Below are 17478 nucleotides of genomic sequence, written 5' to 3' on the forward strand. Positions count from 1 at the left end.
GAGAAGCTGGAACACATCAGAATGCAAGCTTCCCTTACTAAAGGAGGACTAAGTTAAAACCCTGCCCCTGTTGCTGTGTAAGGAAAAGTTTGCAGGCCAGCAGGGCCTGCCTCCCCTTTTTGTTTACAGCTGACACCATATGCTTTCCGTGGCTGTGGACAATCCCGGGTCTGGGTTAAGGAATTAGTCATTAACCCACCTGGGAACAGGGGCTTTGTGTTGAATACAGATAGCAGTTTGTGTTTCCTATTACACGTCAGCGTTAGTAAATTGCAAGGAAATCCTTCTGCAAACTGAGTGCAAACGCTGGGGCAAACTGCGAGCAGTCAAGAGACGCTTTTGAGCTTTTCAAAGGCCACGGTAGCATTGGCTGCAGAACAGTCGTGTAATCATTGGGTGTTTTGATAAGTTACCCAAAGGAGAGTCCATCCCCACCCCAGCATTTTGCATCCAGGTTAGACAGCTGGTGAATAAGTCAAATAATGGTGCTGAAGTTAAGAAGAGGAAAATTTAGGCCATCAGGAAGAGATTTCTTCCAATCCCCCCCCCCCCTCCTCAGTTTACAAGGTACACGGAGCAAGCCTGCTCTGATGAAGGGGCAGGTTATAGTAGGGTCTTTTCATCTCTAATTTTCATTACTACATACCCCAAATGTAACCAGTAATAGAACTCATCTGGACCTCTGGCTGTGCAAATAGCCTAGCGCCCGCAACACACCTTGCTTGGTTTTCCACTGATTAAAAGGAACTTGTCTATCCATCTAGGTATTCCTACCATAGCATCTCAATGCTAATCCCCCCCCCCCCCCCCACACACACACACAAAGTTAATTCATACAAGCCATACAGCAGTATCTGCTTCACCTACTATAACAAAAGCAAATGAAATGTCAGCTCTTCCTATCCAGCAGGGATCTATTACATGTACATTTTGTTGTGGCATGAAGGCTTGAGTGCCATAAATTTTTACTGGTACTGCAGCAGTACCTAGAGGTCACAGTGTGCTACGCACAAGACACACACACACACACACACGCTAAAACTGTCCTAGCTCTAAACAGACCACACAAATGGTGGGAGAAGGCCAGTATTATGGAATCAGAGTCACAGAAATGTAAGGCTAGAAGGACCCTCAGGAGGCCATCTAGTCCAGCCCATCGTGCTGACACAGGACCAGGTAAACTAGATCATCCCTGACCAGTGTTTGTCCAACCTGGTCTTACAAACCTCCAAGGATGGGGATTCCATAACCTCCCTTGGATGCCTATTGCAGAGCTTAAACTATCTTAGAGTTCACAAAATTTCTCTTAATAGCTTAACCTGCAGCAAGGAAGATTCAGGTTACGCCGATTACTTCTTGTCCTACCTTCAGTGGACATGGAGAACAATTGAGCATCCTCCTTATAACAACCCTGATCATATTTTAATACTGTGGTCAGGTCCCCCCACCCCACCTAGTCGTCTTTTCTCAAGACTAAACATGCCCCTTTTTTTTTTTTTAAAAAAACATTTCCTATTGATAAAAGGTTTAGAAAACCTGATCTTTTTTGTTGCTCTGCTTTGCACTCTCTAATTTGTCCACATCTTCCTGGTGCTCAGAACGGGACTCAGGACTCCAGCTGAGGCCTCACCAGTGCGAGCAGAGTGGGAGATTAGCTCCTGTGCCTTGCATACACCACACTTGTAAAAACACTCCCGGAGGACCTTAGCCTTTTTCACATTTGCATCACATTGCTGACTTATTGGCTCTATGATCCACTATCCCCTGCAGATCCTTTTCAGCAGAACTACCACCTAGCCAACCGGTCCCCCTTTCGCAGCTGTGCAGTTGATTTTCCCTTCCTGAGGGTAGTGCTTTGCGCTTATCTTTATTGAATTTTATCTTGTGGTTTTATCAGATCAATTCTCTAATTCGCCATGGTCATTTTCAATTCTAATCCTGTCCTTCAAAGTGCTAGTACAACCCCTACCACCGCGGTGTCATCCACAAATTTTATAAGCATACTCTCCATGTCATTAAAGAATGTATGAAAATATTGAATGGTACCAGACCCAGGCAGGACCCCACTAGTGTATTAGTGAAACAGGCTAGCGCTTGATTCCGCCCCCTCCCCACCCCAAACAGTTCCCCCCCATCCCCCACCCTGACATAGAAAATGAAAAAAAATAAGAAAAAAAAATTCCACAAATAGATTTATGCATTTAAATATATCATTGTACATGGTGAATGTAGCCAAAGCTCAGTATGATAAATGGGAACATTTTCAAAAGCACCTAAGTGAATTAAGCTCCTAAATCTCATTTTCAAAAATTACTTAGGAGCTTAGGCACTTAGGTGAAAATTTTACCCCGAGTCCTCACAATTTGAGTTTTTGTTCTATATAAAAATCTGCATGTACAATAGCAGGCCTGTAGTAGGACCAATGTATGGCAGTGCTGGGAAGCTAAAAAGGTGGTTAGAAATCTAAAATAAAATTAAACACGTTCGACGTAAAATTAGTTTCGTGGTCCCATGTAAGAGCCTGATCCGACTCAATCGGGATTTCAGTAGCCAGTGGATCGGACTCTAAGCAGGGACTTGTGCTTACACATTACGAAGTGACGATGGTTTTTTGAAACTCAAACTTTTTCAGGCTGCTCGCCCATCACATGGGCAGACGTCTCTGAGTCCTTCCTTTTTTTAAATGTAAGTTATTAAAAAGTGACTGAGGGAAAGATTCTGATCTCAGTTAAAAATCCAGAGTAGCTCCATCAATGTCAAAAGAGTTACTCCAGATTTACACAACTACAGAACTGGCCTGTTGTGACTAACACGATTTCCATTTGGGAGCCGAATGCGAGTGCTCTGTGCATAGCATGTGCGGTAACTGTATTGACTCCCTAAACTATCATCATCAACAAGGGTCGCAACTCCACCCTCCAAAGCACATGGCTCCTGCCGAATTCAGTGGCAGTCCCGATGGGGAATGCCGGTGCAAAACATAACCCCCGTGTGATGGGGGTCTGCAAACTAGGTAGTCCCCTGTGTCAAGACTTTGGGGATAAGGAGTCAATAAGCAGAGACCGGAGTTCTCACTCAGCACAGATGAGAGCAGCTTAGAGAGCTATTATAGCATGTTGTTATAATGGCACACACTTAAGAAAACCCACAAGCACAAGTGGACGTCTTGTTTCGCACACTCCCCCCCAAGGCCTGTGCGTTCTGTCGTGTCAACAACACTCACACCAAATAGTCCCCAAGTATGTGTTTACAAGGTATATGTGGCTGATGCAGGTTATTGACATAAGTTGTACATTATGTGATGCCTAAATACACAGCTTGGATCCGTTAATTCCTTGCATCAGGATCTGAATGTATATGGGGTTTGTGGTCCATGGGAAATTTTTCTTACGGAGAAAAATTACACAGGACAGGAGCTCCCAGGAAGATTTAAAATGGAGTGCGAACCAACATCAGCCCGGTATGGACTAAAAGCACGCCTGCTTTACTCACATAAGTAGTTCCGGAAACAGAAGCAAGATCCGGATCCCTATCCATTAGATGTTACATATTCTAGAAGGGACTGTAAACACTAGGCTTCCCCCCCCCACCCCCCATTTCCTTGTCCTTTCACCACCCCAACATTGTTCGTCAGCATACAGGTTTCGCCAGCATGACCTCTCCAAAATAAATTCTACGGGGCTCTTTTTATGGCTGCATTCATAACAAACTGTTAGTGCTCGTAACTCATTGAGATACTCTAGTATTCCACAACGCCCGCTCCCAGGACACACCCCTGTAGGATTCTAAGAAAGGCCTGCTGACATTCTGCATTTTAAAACCAAGCGATAGTCTGTGCTCAGCTCATTTCCAAAACTCTGCACCCTCCATATGAGCAGAAGTACCAGAGAAGACAGTGGGTATTGGCATCGGGAGAAATCAGAGTATCTGAGCTGAGATTTCTCAAGCGGGTCTTAAGAGTTTTAATGGGGGGAAAAAAAATATCAGTTAGCCTTGGACAAGATCCACGCAGGGAGGTTATGGGCAGAGAACAACGTGTGGACAGGCAGGTTTGGGTAAGGTTTTCAGGCTGTATGATTAAGTGGAGATAAAGTAGGTCGGGAACCCCAGGAGCACATCAGCTCCCAGCCCTGGTCCCACAGAGCCATGTACTGAAACTTGATTTAGGCTAACTGGCATGAAGCCACTCCCCTTCGCCTAGCTCAGACAGTGTGATGGACTCATTTACTTGGGGGGAATCTGTCTCAGCGTTGCGAGGACCTCTTACGGAAATGAATCCAATAAGGCTCGTCACCTTTAAAAGGCGGATTGATAACCTGAGCCAACTGTAAAGCAGAGGGCGATGGAACAGAGACGTCAGCTGGCTTCAGTTCAAAGGCAGGTAACCACACTGGAGCATAGTCATTGTCTCAGGCCACAGCTGCAATTGCCGTACATGGTTATTCTGCCCATGGTGAAGCTGAACAAGGTAGCAATAAAGAAGATTAACTAGTAAGTCTATGTAGGCAAATTAAGTAATTTAGAATTTCTCCCCAAGGGCCCAGATTGTTAATCAGGAATCCCTACGAATCATTACAAGGCATTCAAGACAGCAGTGAGAAGGAGATCAGGGTATGGGATAAGTTAACTTGAGGTCTATTAAATCTCCAAGGCAAGTGTCAGCTTCATAGAGGCATGGATGGAGGGCGTTTTTTCTCCTGGCAGAAGTACTGTCATTTCCCCATCATGGTTATGAATGGGGATGGTGTTTTAGAAAAGAAATTATCAGAATTCGTCATGATTTTAGAGTGATAATCACTTAAAGCAAGAGTCCCATTGAGACAGAAGGAAAGGGAACGGAGCCTACGGGCAAAGAGATTGGGGAAGAACTTGAAGACTATGTGGAGGACTTTTTAAAAAGGAATAGAAGGAACTCTCACCACGAGTCTCCCAATGACTCTAGTGGGGTTGGGAAAGAAAACTCCACACCACCCTCACTTCTAAAGTTTCTTTTAGAGCCAGCTATGTGGGCAATTCAGCACCCATTAAGCTTTCTTATAGCCAGAAAGGGGTCACTTGTAACTGCTTCTGTTAAACAACTCAAAGCAAGACAGACAGTTGGGCCCAACATTGCATGGTTCTGGGAGAGGGCACATCCAGTCAGTCAACAGCTAAGAAATAGTTACAGCCCAAGAACAGTGGGGTTAGTTTTCTCAACAAGGGGACTTTCACGGAACATAAAGACTTGCTGGACGTATTTATTGGTGTGTCATGGGGACACTGACCATTTCCCCAAACCCACTTGACTGGATGCATCATACCCATGGAGATTATTTCACAGCGCTGCACCTCAGGGTCCTCTAAAGATCGTCAATGCGCTGTGACCCCTGCAGGACGCGGTTTTGAAGAAAACTCGGTGAAACAGGCTGGGCTTAGCGATGAGCATTTATACGCAAGAGCGTTTCCACAAGCCATGGAGGATCCCTTTGACATGAGCACAAGCAGGCATTCGATTTCAAAGCTCGCTGGGGTTAACCTCTCTTATAGGACCCAGCAACACGTTCTGCTCTTCATCGGGTCATGTGCAACAGCAGATTTACCAACACGCTATGGTGACATGGCAGGCAGAAAGGCACCGACTGCGATGTATCTGTACATTTGGTATTGCTCGTTATCCCCCTCACCTGCCCTTTGGAGCTGGTAGTCACAGGGTGCAGCCAGCTATAATGGGATAAACACGCAGAAATGCCAACTCCTGGAAAAAATGTGGGAGAGGCAATTTCAGTTATCAAGGCAGCTGAATGGACACAGGCAGCAAGATTCAAAGGAAGATGCAGGCTGGAAGAACAAGGAGAGCATTCTGGCAGCTACCACCATGTAGAACAAGCTAAGAAGTAAATTCCAAGTATACACTACAGCTACGTCACCTCATCAACTTCCATAGGCTTTTGCAGGAGCATAGCAGTTGCAAAAAAGACTAACACCGTAGATAGTTTCACGTCGAGAGGATTCCCCACAAATTAGTTTTAGCCAGTACATCGCATGGCAAACCAGACTCCACACACACAAAAGGAGCTGTGCAATGTCTTGGTTCTCCAACATCAGAGACTCTGCAAAGCTGGCAGTCAGAATGATAACTGGCAAAGGTGCACAGTGTCACTTGCCGGCTGCATTTCAAGTAGAATCCCAAAGACAAGCAGGAACAAGCCTACTTTCAAAAATCCCAGGCACGTGCCCAAAGGCAAGCAGAATCCAAGTCAAGTCAGCCTGCTGTATTAATCTCCAGTATACCACAGCAATCTTTACAGGTTTTAAACCTGCATGTAAATGAATTCCTTAACCCCAGCTTTAATCTGTTCCCATGCTATTTATGGTTGATTTTGAAAACGTAGACATGGATCTCCTCCTGGTGAGCCTGCTTTGCTCTCTCTCTCTCTCTGGCAGACTAGAAGGACGATAATCTTTCAACAAATTATTCTTTAATAAACCCTATTTAATCCCACTCACTTCACAAACAAATTTATTCATTACAGGAGCAGTAAGCCCACAGAGTGTTCTGAACCTCACTCCTAGAGACACTTAATAATTTTAACAGGTGCACAATCTACGTGCGTGTTTAAATCAAAGCTGTAGTAAGGCTATCTGCATACAGGACAGTTGACTACACACACACACACGTTGTGGGGGAGGTTTAGTTCTAGGAATAGTAGCTAAATTGTTTTTCTAGCTTGTCTCACAGCATATCACTAGCCTCAGGAAGCGGCCCAAACCTAACTGTATCCCTTTGGCATGTTTTCATAGCGCTAGTTTTTAATAAATATAACACTCCACCCTCAGAGCAGGGCTGTCCTCAGGATCCAGGTTATTGCCACTAGAAAGAACAATGGCTGTTTTAAGTATTTAGATTATACTACAGCTGAACCGTTAAAATAAGACGTGACTTGCACTATAGAGAAGCATCGGAGTGAATCTGGCAAAATACATGTATGCTAGTACGGTTACAAGCACAGAGGCTTTGGGCCCTATGCGCCAGGGATTGGTACAGATACCTTTATGATTTAGCATTTGCAGGACAATAGTACCTACAGCCCCCAGCCAAAATTAAAGGTCCCACTTATGCAGGCTCTGTGCAAAAAAAAAAAAAAAAAAAAAAAAAAATCAGAGACAGTCCTTGCTCCTGGAAGCTCAGCATCTAAACAGACAAAGCTGGAGAAGGGAAGTACGACTGCCCTCATTTTAGAAACAGCAAACAAGGCTCTAAGCACAGCACACACCTAGCAATTCAGCAAAGCACTTGGTCGCATGTCTAACTTTTTACACAGATGTGTGTTTAAATGTCTTGCTGAACTGGGAACTAAGTGAGTTGCCCAAGGTCACATAGGAAGCCAGTGGCAGAACAAGCATTGACTCTAGATTTCAAGTCCCAGGTCAGTACCAGGCATCAGTACTTCAGGCTTGTGAGACTTTTAACCTAGGTTCCCCTCCCTGCCTTAAGGCCGAAAACTCCCTCCTGGACCCCACTGCTGCCTGACCCAGATATTCAGGCCCAAATGGTGCTCTAAGTGATTCCGTTACTCCGCAGTGACACTGGTTTGACTGAGAACAGCACATGGCCCTCAGTTTTGAGAGCTCTCCAACTCACCATGGATTGGGATGGCTGCCAACTTCTTGGATGAGGACCTGGAGCAGACCGAGCTCCATTTCAGGCTGGAACACACTCAGGAGAATAGGAGCCTGTGGCTGCTCCATGGAACCAGTCAAGGCCCCCGTCTGGCAGACCGATAGAGTGGCCCATAAAGGTTGAGAATCACTGCTGTCGAGACACCATCCTAAATCACAGAAGTCTTATTAGCGACCATTGAGTGCAGTAACTAGTTAAAATCCCAGCGCCAAATCGAAGCAAGGCTTTGGAAGATTTCCCTGCCTCTGATAAATTTCTCCCGTCTCATGAGATGCCACTCAGCCACCTGTTTTACCTACATTTTAGGGGGTGCCACTCATTGAAATAGTGCAGATCTGACTTTAAAAAACATCTGTTCCCCTTGGTACTCACAGCAAACTGCAAATTCAGAACATGAACTTGATAGCTAAGGAACTGCTGACTCAAAGCCCACTGAAATCAATGGAAAGACTAATTGATTGCACTGGGCTTTGGCTCAAGCCCTGAGTAAGCAAGGTTGCTGCTGGTAGATTCTTCACACTCTGGGCCCTCCCTACAATGCTAGTTAAGTGAGCAACAACAGAGACGGGCTATAAAACCTTGCCACAGCACCGTAATGTGTCCTGCATTCATTTCCTTGAGCAGCCCACATCACATGTTTACATCACGTGGAACAGCTGAGCGTGACCTTAAGACAACTTTGATGTCTGTAGGCCAAAAGAACCAGTTACATAATAGTCCGAGGAAGCAGAGAGACAGGCAGATAAGGCCTAAAAGAACCTGGGGTGGGGAAAAACTTTAGAAGGCACTAATTTGTTGCACCGTCTGTTCGAACACATGTACCACTTGGAAGAGATATCTGCACTAGAATAAATTTATTAGGCATTTACAAGAGAGAGGCCAACTAATTTGTATAAGACCATAAGAATGGCCATACTGGGTCAGACCAATGGTCCATCTAGCCCACTATCCTGTCTTGCAACAGTGGCCAATACCAGATGCTGGAGAGGGAGTGAACAGAACAGGGCAATTATCAAAAGATCCATCTTCTGTCATCCAGTCCCAGTTTCTGGCAGTCAAAGACTTAGGCTTTGACCATCTTGGCTAATTGCCATTGATGGACCTATGCTCCATAAATTTCATCTCATTCTTTTTTGAACCCAGTTTACTTTTGCCCTTCACAACCTCTCCTGGAAGTGGGCTCCACAGGTTGACTGTGCACTGCGTGAAGAAGTACTGCCTTGTGTTGGTTTTAAACCTGCTGCCGTTCATTTCATTGGTGACCCTTGGTTCGTGTGTTATGTGAAGGAGCAAATGACACTTCCCTAGTCACCCTCACCACATCAGTCGTCTCTCTTCCAAGCTGAGCAGTCCCAGTCTTTATTAATCTCTCCTCGTAGGGAAGCTGTTCCACACCCCTAATCATTTTTGCTGCCCTTCTCTGGACCTTTTCCAGTTCTAATGTACGTTTTTTGAGATGGGGCAACCAGAACTGCACGTAGGTATGGGCATACCATGGATTTGTAGAGTGGCATTTTTATATTTTCCTGTCTTATTTTCTATCCCTTTCCTAATGGTTCCTAACAGTCTGTTAGCTTTTTGGACTGCCTCTGCAGGTTGAGTAGATGTTCTCAGAGGTCTCTCCACAAGCTCTCTTTCTTGAGTGGTAACAGCTAATTTAGACCCCATTATTTTGTATGTATAGTTTGGATTATGTTTTCCAATGTGCATTACTTTGCATTTATCACCATTGAATTTCATCTGCCATTTTTGTTGCCCAGTCACCCAGTTTTGTGAGATCCCTTTGTAACTCTTTGCATGTAGCTTTGTTGCATGACGGTATTACCATTTAAGGCCCCCAAGCCTGAAACTCCTTGTGCCTGAGTGGACTGCTGTGCCCACGTGGAGTTTAACTGAAGTAGGGCTTCTGCACAGGGTCAACAGTCTGTACTTGGCTAAAAGCTGGAAGATCAAGGCTTAAACTTGCAGTCGAGAGCTATCTACTGTTCCCTTATTCATTTAGTTTATGAAAACATTGGGGATTTTATGTATTAAGAAGGGTTCCTAACCTGTTAGGTTAGAATACAAACTGGCTTAGATTCGAGTAAGGAATGTACCAAGTAATCTATTTGCAATCTGGACAGATTTTTCCATTGCTGGAGAATAGGTTTCACAATCCTAACAGCTATTGAGTTGTGTGAATGATATTAAACTCCTCTTCTTTTCAATACTAGTTGAGTTAGATGTTGCACTACAATTCTAATAAGAATTGGTTAAACAAGGTTATCTGGAGGGATTAAAAATTCATCCATTCATTTTGGTCTGATGAGGTCTACAAACTAACGGGCCAGATTCTCAGCTGCTGTAGATCAATGTTTCTTCATTGATTTGTTCACAATAAGGTCATAACTATTTAATCCTCAAGCTGTGGAGGTAGGTAAATATCATTCATGGGGAAACTGAGGAAGAGATATTAAGGGCTTGATTTGAGAAGTGCTGAGCACCGTCTGCCCCCTTGAAGGCGGTGGGAGCAGCAGGCGCCCAGCTACTTTGGAAACTTGGCCTTGCGGCTCCAATTCAGCATGTTCTTAAGATTACCCACATGCCTAACTCCATCCCGGCCCAGCAAAGCACGTAAGCACATGCTGAAGTCTCACGAAGTCAGTGGGAGAGGACCATAGCTAGGATTCTCAAAGTGATCTCAAGGAGTAAAAAGCATCCACCCCACATTGAAAGTCAATAGGCGAACTCATTTCCTTTGACCCCTTTGAAAATCGCAGCCACGTGCGAAGAATTAAGCACGTGCTTAAGTGATCTGCTGAATCAGGGTTTTGATGACTTGCCCAGTGCCATAGATTGAGTCATAATCAAAAATGGGATTAGAACTCAGGAATATTCTGGTTTCTTGTACACTGGGTGAGAGGACTGCAGAGCAGCAAGTCCTTGACAGAAAAGGTTTGCCCCTCAGTATCACCATTAGAGGACAGGAAGACAATCAGCGGTTCCAACCCTACTGCCATATTGGTTAAACAGCTAGGAAATGAACAATAGGGCAGACCCATTGGAGCACGGGGCACATTCATCACTATAAACCTTGGGACTTGGCCCAGGTTACGCGTTGTAGATTGAATAGTTCTTCCTCTGTATCTCTCTTTCCAGCAACAATCCTGTCTTGCAGTGTCCTGTGCTAGCTAGCAAGGGGATGGATATAATGAAATCTCAACATGTGTTACCATACATTTATCTTAGGATGATAACGTTACAAGCAGTCCTGTTAATTAATTGCTTTATCTTTGAGTTTATTGCTTTCGTGGTTTCCAGATCTAAACCACACATTATTGGACAGTGTTCTACAGTGTAATAAATCACTAGGTTTTTTCCAGAGCTTTTCCTTACAAAGGAGAAAAGTTGGAAATATGTGCGCTCATCTAATATTATGGATGCTCCATGTGAATACGCCGGATCCTGAGCTGTAACATCTGTGCAACCATCAGAGTTTAAATTTTAAAAAAGTGGTTCCATTTGACTACATTAGAGAATTTTTAATTAAGTGTGTTTATTCAAATTAGTAATTGCAAAAAGAAAGTCAGGGAAGTTGCATTAGACAAAAGACTACAAGGACACATGGGCATAACCTCAGAGTCAACACTATTGTCACTTACTAGGAAAGGCGGGGGGGAAAAAAAGAAGATCAGTTCCTTTAAAACACCAAACCAGGTGACACTGCTCTTCAGCTAACAGACACAGGCCCTGAGGAGCAGCTTTTTAGAGACTCATTTCTGGTGGACACATCGTTATATCCGAAGGCCTGACCCTGCAGTGCTCTGAACACCCTCACCTCCCACTGACTCCAAAGGGAGTGGAAGTTGTCAGCAACCCTACTTTAGAAAATAAGAGCTCTAAGATGTCTTGCAGCTATAAGGCAATATTTGCATTCATATGTTATTGTGAGCTATAGATATGAAAGTAGCAGGAAAGTACTGTCCTTTCAAAGTACAGACAAACCCATGCCCCCACTAGTGGGTGCAGAGGTCATCATGCATGGAAGATGGAGTAGGAGACAACATTTACTATGAGCCCGATATAAGCAGACTTCAAGTGATGTTAAGTTGTTCTGTATCATACCTGTGCATCACTAAGGTTTACACTATCATAGCTGGCTGAGGCTGTAACATTAAGTACTTTGTGCATTAGTAAATTAAGCCCTAACTAAATCAAAGATCCCTAGACCCTCCTCTGCCATGCTTTCCGACCAGTATGCTGAATGCTGGCCAAACACTCAGCATAGATACGTGAAACAGACTGTGCAGCAAGGCATGGCTCTGCCCCTGTTCTAACGCCACTTCTCTCTGCCCTAAATAACCCTGGTCATTCCTAGTTGGAAACAATTCACTGTATACATTATTTCTGTTATTTATTACATTATTTCAGGATCCAGGAAAGGCTGGGCCATAATTACAACAACATGTGCAATATTGCAGAGTCAGTTCCTGATCGCTGGCTTCGGAAGAAGGCTCCACTTCTGCACGAAAACATTTGCCTTCCTAACACAAGAACTACTTTTCACTCCATATTGGGATTTATAAACTGCCCTGCCAAGCAGTCAACTTGCCAAATTATAGCTCTGCATGGCCATCGAGCAGCAATGCCAAGAACAGAAGTCTAGAGCGAGAGAACTCTCAACGACAGTAACGTTTCAGTTTTAAATGAAATCTAAGTACCTCTTACAGAACAGAAAAAAAAAAATTCCTCAGGGAACATTTTCAGGAATGTTCAGAGGAAATCAGACAATTCTTGTGATCGTTACTGGAAATTGTAGGTATAGAAATTGCTTGCTATAGAAAAAAAATGCACCCTTCAGGATACAAGATTATAGAAACACAAACCCATATTTACTGTTAATACTTTGTCCTGACAGCCAAAACGCAAATTGGTTCTCCAATTCCCTCTGCTTTCCATATGTAATTGTGTTTATAAAGGAAGCAATAAAAGTTTAATAGGACCAGTAGACAAGGCTGATTGATCACATATTGGCTTATGAGAGACACTAGCCCCAAACAGGAGCAGGACTAGCCTTACTGCGCCAATAGCTTCCTACTCCGGTGCATCTACAACACAACACAGCTCTAGTCTTTAGCCATTCATACAGACTGTATCCTGAAATGCTTTACAAAGTTAACCACCACAGTTAGAGAGTGGAATCATCACAGCAGGGTGAGAGAGAAACAGAGGTACACAGAAAGGAGAAACAAACTTGTTTTCATGGGAAATTTGAAAGCTGGGGTGGGGAGGAGAAGATAAAGTGGAGGAACAGAGATAAGTTGTTCTAGAGGATAGGAGCTGCACAGAAGGCTCTTGCACCAACTCTGCTGAGGGGTGGGATAAAGAGGAGGCTGGTGGTAATGGACTGGGGACAGGAACAAAGTCAGAGGAGAGGCTACATTGGTGTAACTTACACCTTTCAGCCCCCACAACAAAGAAGTCCCATGACACTTAGGATTTACGGACGTTGGCCATGAGCTGACATATGAGCAGTCCCATTGAAGTCAGAGGGACTACACACATGTATATAGTTAAGCGTGTGCATCAGTGTTTGCAGGATCAGGGCTTTAGACTGAACCCTATAGACCAACATATATAGTTTACACACCCATGTCATCCCTCGACCAGAAATGGGCTCATTGGGTCCAAGTGGAAGGGAGTCGAAGGGACACAGCACCTCTACATTTGGTTCAGAGAAGGTCTGTAGGTTAGGATGGAGCAAATCCACGTAGTGACATTACAAGGCAGACAGTTTTGAACTGGATTATGAAATATTATATATACACATACACATATATACCTGCACACCCCCATGAGGAAACCCCAATGACTGCCCCAGTCACCAACTGCACGATGAACATGATGCAGAGAAGCCATCGGTGATTGGAGAAATGAGCCCTGCTCTAAGAAGACGATATGTTACAGCAAGAAGGGAGGTGAAAGGGGCATCACTAGAGGTTCACAGTACCCCATAATTGATTAAATCCAGTGGTCTCAGAAGGAAAAAAAGACAAGTGATTGTGGTGTTGTTAGCACTGTTAAATGTTACATCAGCTCTTCCATTAGAGATCTGATTTTATGTTGGTTTGCAACTTGGCCACAGAAATTCATTGTGAGCTGAAGCTTAGGAAAGATAAGGAAACGCCCTTTAAATTTACACACAGGCCCAAATTTTGCAGTCAGATACATGCTGGCAGACCCTTCTACCCTCAAAGAGCCATGGATTGAGGTCATATCTTGTTCTATATTATTTAGGAACTTCTACAGGGGTTTGAGCACAAAAACTTTGATGTTTACCTTTAAACAACTTCGACTTTTAGAGAGACCCATCTTGCAACAAAACTAGTGCCAATGCATGAGTGTACAGTCGAGGAAAGACACAATGTCTGCCCCAGATGCAGTGAGCATCCACAACTCCCACTGAAGTCAACAGGAGTTGTGGGATGTTCTATACTTTAGGATCAAGTACCCCCTTCCCCATCAGAAAGTTTTAAGGTCAGCGCACAGACTGGGTCTGGCTTTTCTTTTACTGCTGGCTCCTGAAGCAGAATATAGTAGATGCCTTGGAACTGCCAATTTTTCAGCACACATCTGCACACAAGCACTTCAAAAGGTGGCATGCCTGGTACCGCACCTGAGCGGCAATGGAATCACATTTCATCTTATGTGCTGCATATACAAGGCAGCAGCAGCAGCTGGAGACCAAGTATGACCTTTAGCTTTGAATTTGCTCGGCATATCTTGGTTCATGTTATCACCTTATCACTTAAGCTGGTGGCGTTAATGTCTGGGAGAATCCCATTCACAAACTTGTAACTTTGCTACTTGGAAAAGCAAAACCTTTCCAGTTTCATATTACAAGATCACTAGGACACTCTCTAAGACAAAAAGAAAAGGAGGACTTGTGGCACCTTAGAGACTAACCAATTTATTTGAGCATAAGCTTTCGTGAGCTACAGCTCACTTCATCGGATCCGATGAAGTGAGCTGTAGCTCACAAAAGCTTATGCTCAAATAAATGAAGTGAGCTGTAGCTCACGAAAGCTTATGCTCAAATAAATTGGTTAATCTCTAAGGTGCCACAAGTCCTCCTTTTCTTTTTGCAAATACAGACTAACACGGCTGCTACTCTGAAACCTCTCTAAGACAATGGCCTCAACCAAACACCCTCGTATTTGCCACAGTATGATGCAAGGTTCCCCTGCTATCACCAAGCAGCGGTTCCACACTGCACTGGCAGCACAGACAACTTAACTGCAGCCATTCTCCCCCCAACACACACGTCACTTTTACAAAGCATCAATTGTATTGTATATTTGTATTGGAGAATATTGTCGACTAAAGGGACACTAATTTGACAGATCCAAAACTCGACTGTACATTTGCAACTCTCCACTCTTATGCCAACTCCATTTTCCACGAGCAGGCAAGTGGACTGGGTAGAGATGAAAAGCCAGTCAGTAAGGGAACTGAAATAAACAAGAATCCTGCACAGGATTTTCTTCACCTGGACAAAGAGCAAGGACAGCACCACATGAGTGACTTTACCTGCAGTCCCAACAAACTCAGAATCCAGCCCGGTTTTACTGAGGCGGGATCACACATCCTAAGAGCTGGCATTTTAAGGCTATCCCACAATATTGCAGCACCCTTCATTTAAGGGTCCGTGAAGAAAAATGTAAGTTTAAGGGACAGGCACAGTTTATGCTTGTCCGACATGATATACATATTTTTAAGTTGTACTCAACTGTGCTATTAAAAAGGAAGTACTTCAGAAGGCCCAAACTGGCTGGTCTAACATCTGGACCATTTCACATGTCCCCGTGTGTTTGTTTTGAAATTAATTCTTTATGTACTTTTTTCTAAATAAATGTTTCCAAATTCTAGGAAATAAATAAATCAGTGCATGAGCAGCTCAGTAACAAACCAATATAAACAAACAATCTACCACATAAGAAATACCCTTCAGCATGGAAACATATTCCAGTGTGGATGGAGAAACAATTGGAGAAACAAGCTTCAGGGTTCAAGCTTTCAAGAAGCAATAAAGAGAATATCATTTTAAGATGATGTGAATATTACCAACAGAGTCATTTTAGATACCAGGCACTATATTCATATGCTTATTATGCTAGTGATGCTACAGACATTAGATCATGTTACTTTTCGACAAAGGTTTCATCTAGCCTCTTCCACAAGCAATCTAGAAATGCAGAGATGCCTTGCCAATGATAGATGCAGATACAAATATCCAACATCAAAAAGTGCAGCTGTGTATTACAGAGGGATTACTACACTTTGAAAGCTGATTTATGAAAACTGTCAAAGGGCATTGGACTCTTCTTTTTTTTTTTAATATGAACGCTAACAAATTGAAGTGTACAAACCCCCCTGTTGTGCGGGAAAGCTAGCATTTAGGAACGCTGGGCCAGAAGTGTGTCCAGCACCCAACAGATCCCATTGGAAATCCGGCCTTAATAGTGGAGGCTGAGGACTTTTGAAAATCTGGCCCCTCGCCTTCATCGCCTTTATACGTTCCGCATACTCTTGGGGTGAAAACGATCACTTCCGAGAGCAAACAGCTACCTGACGGGTGCGCGCAAAGGTGCTTTTCCACTTGCAAGAGTGGAAGTCCCTTTGAATACGTCCGTTAGCATATTCGTGGTCAGATCCTTTACACTATATTACTGGGGTGTCCTGAAGACTATCCAGACCAGATGTGTAAGCAGATGGGACAGGGTTACAGGAGAGCGGAGACGCTCCGTGTGCGGAGAGCAGCAGAGGGGTTGCTCAGCGGGAAACCAGCCAGTTACCCAACTCCCCATGGGCTAGTGCCAGGGCAGAGTATTTGCCTCTCTGTCTGGGTGATTAGCTGGGCATTGGGGAACGGAATTTCTCCCATTTCCCCACAGGTGGCTGTCTGGGAGGCAGCCGCCTGGCAGAGGAGGAGAAAGGCCCTTGGCCCAGTCTACCAGAGGCAGATGCCTGCATATGGGAAGGGATATGAACCGGTCTCCCTGTGGGTCCGGCTTGGGTAACGAGATAAGGCCCTTCCCTTGCCCTCTTGTGCCTGGGTATCGGGGTGGGAACTGCCCCCAGACCTTGGAACTGGGAGATGCCCTGTCCCCCTGCTGCCGGGGCACAGTCATGGGGGAAGGGAGGGAGGGAGGGGCAGGCTCCTTATACCTAGTGCTTGAGTGAGTGTCCCTGGGGGCAGGAAGGGAGAAGCTGCCCCCATGCCCCCCCGCTGGGTAACTGGCGCAGGAGGGGAGGAACCTGCCCCCATGCCGCCCCCCCCGCTGGGTAATTGGCATGGGGGAGGGGAGGAACCTGCCCCCATGCCGCCGCCCCCCTCTGGGTAATTGGCACGGGGGGGAGGAACCTGCCCCCATGTCGCCCCCCCCCTCTGGGTAATTGGCACGGGGGGGAGGAACCTGATCCCATGCCGCCCCCCCCGCTGGGTAATTGGCGCGGGGGGGGGAGGAAGGAACCTGCCCCCGTGCCGCCCCCCCCCCCGCTGGGTAATTGGCGCGGGGGGGGGGAGGAGGAAGGAACCTGCCCCCGTGCCGCCCCCTCCCGCTGGGTAATTGGCGGGGGGGGGGAAGGAACCTGCCCCCATGCCGCCCCCCCCGCTGGGTAATTGGCGCGGGGGGGGGGGAGGAAGGAACCTGCCCCCATGCCGCCCCCCCCCGCTGGGTAATTGGCGCGGGGGGGGGAGGAGGAAGGAACCTGCCCCCGTGCCGCCCCCTCCCGCTGGGTAATTGGCGCGAGGGGGGGAGGGGGAAGGAACCTGCCCC

At 45.4% G+C, this 17478-nt stretch overlaps 1 protein-coding gene across 7 annotated transcripts in view; it reads right to left on the reverse strand.

Moving 5' to 3' along the window:
* DVL1 (dishevelled segment polarity protein 1) overlaps nucleotides 1-17478 on the reverse strand; it is a 179847-nt gene that overhangs the window by 157660 nt on the left and 4709 nt on the right. For 3 of the 7 annotated variants that reach the window (XR_006286434.1, XM_037880971.2, XM_037880970.2), the window contains exon 2: nucleotides 7622-7808. The exons of the other annotated variants lie outside the window; for them this stretch is intronic. Coding sequence is in view for 2 of the 3 variants with exons in the window: in XM_037880971.2 (XP_037736899.1) it covers nucleotides 7622-7808 (187 nt within the window). In the remaining variant the exon portion in view is untranslated. The remainder of the gene's footprint in view (nucleotides 1-7621; nucleotides 7809-17478) is intronic. 7 annotated transcript variants of the gene reach the window in all.

The sequence above is a fragment of the Chelonia mydas genome, chromosome 18, assembly GCF_015237465.2.
Source record: "Chelonia mydas isolate rCheMyd1 chromosome 18, rCheMyd1.pri.v2, whole genome shotgun sequence".
NCBI lineage: Eukaryota > Metazoa > Chordata > Testudines > Cheloniidae > Chelonia > Chelonia mydas.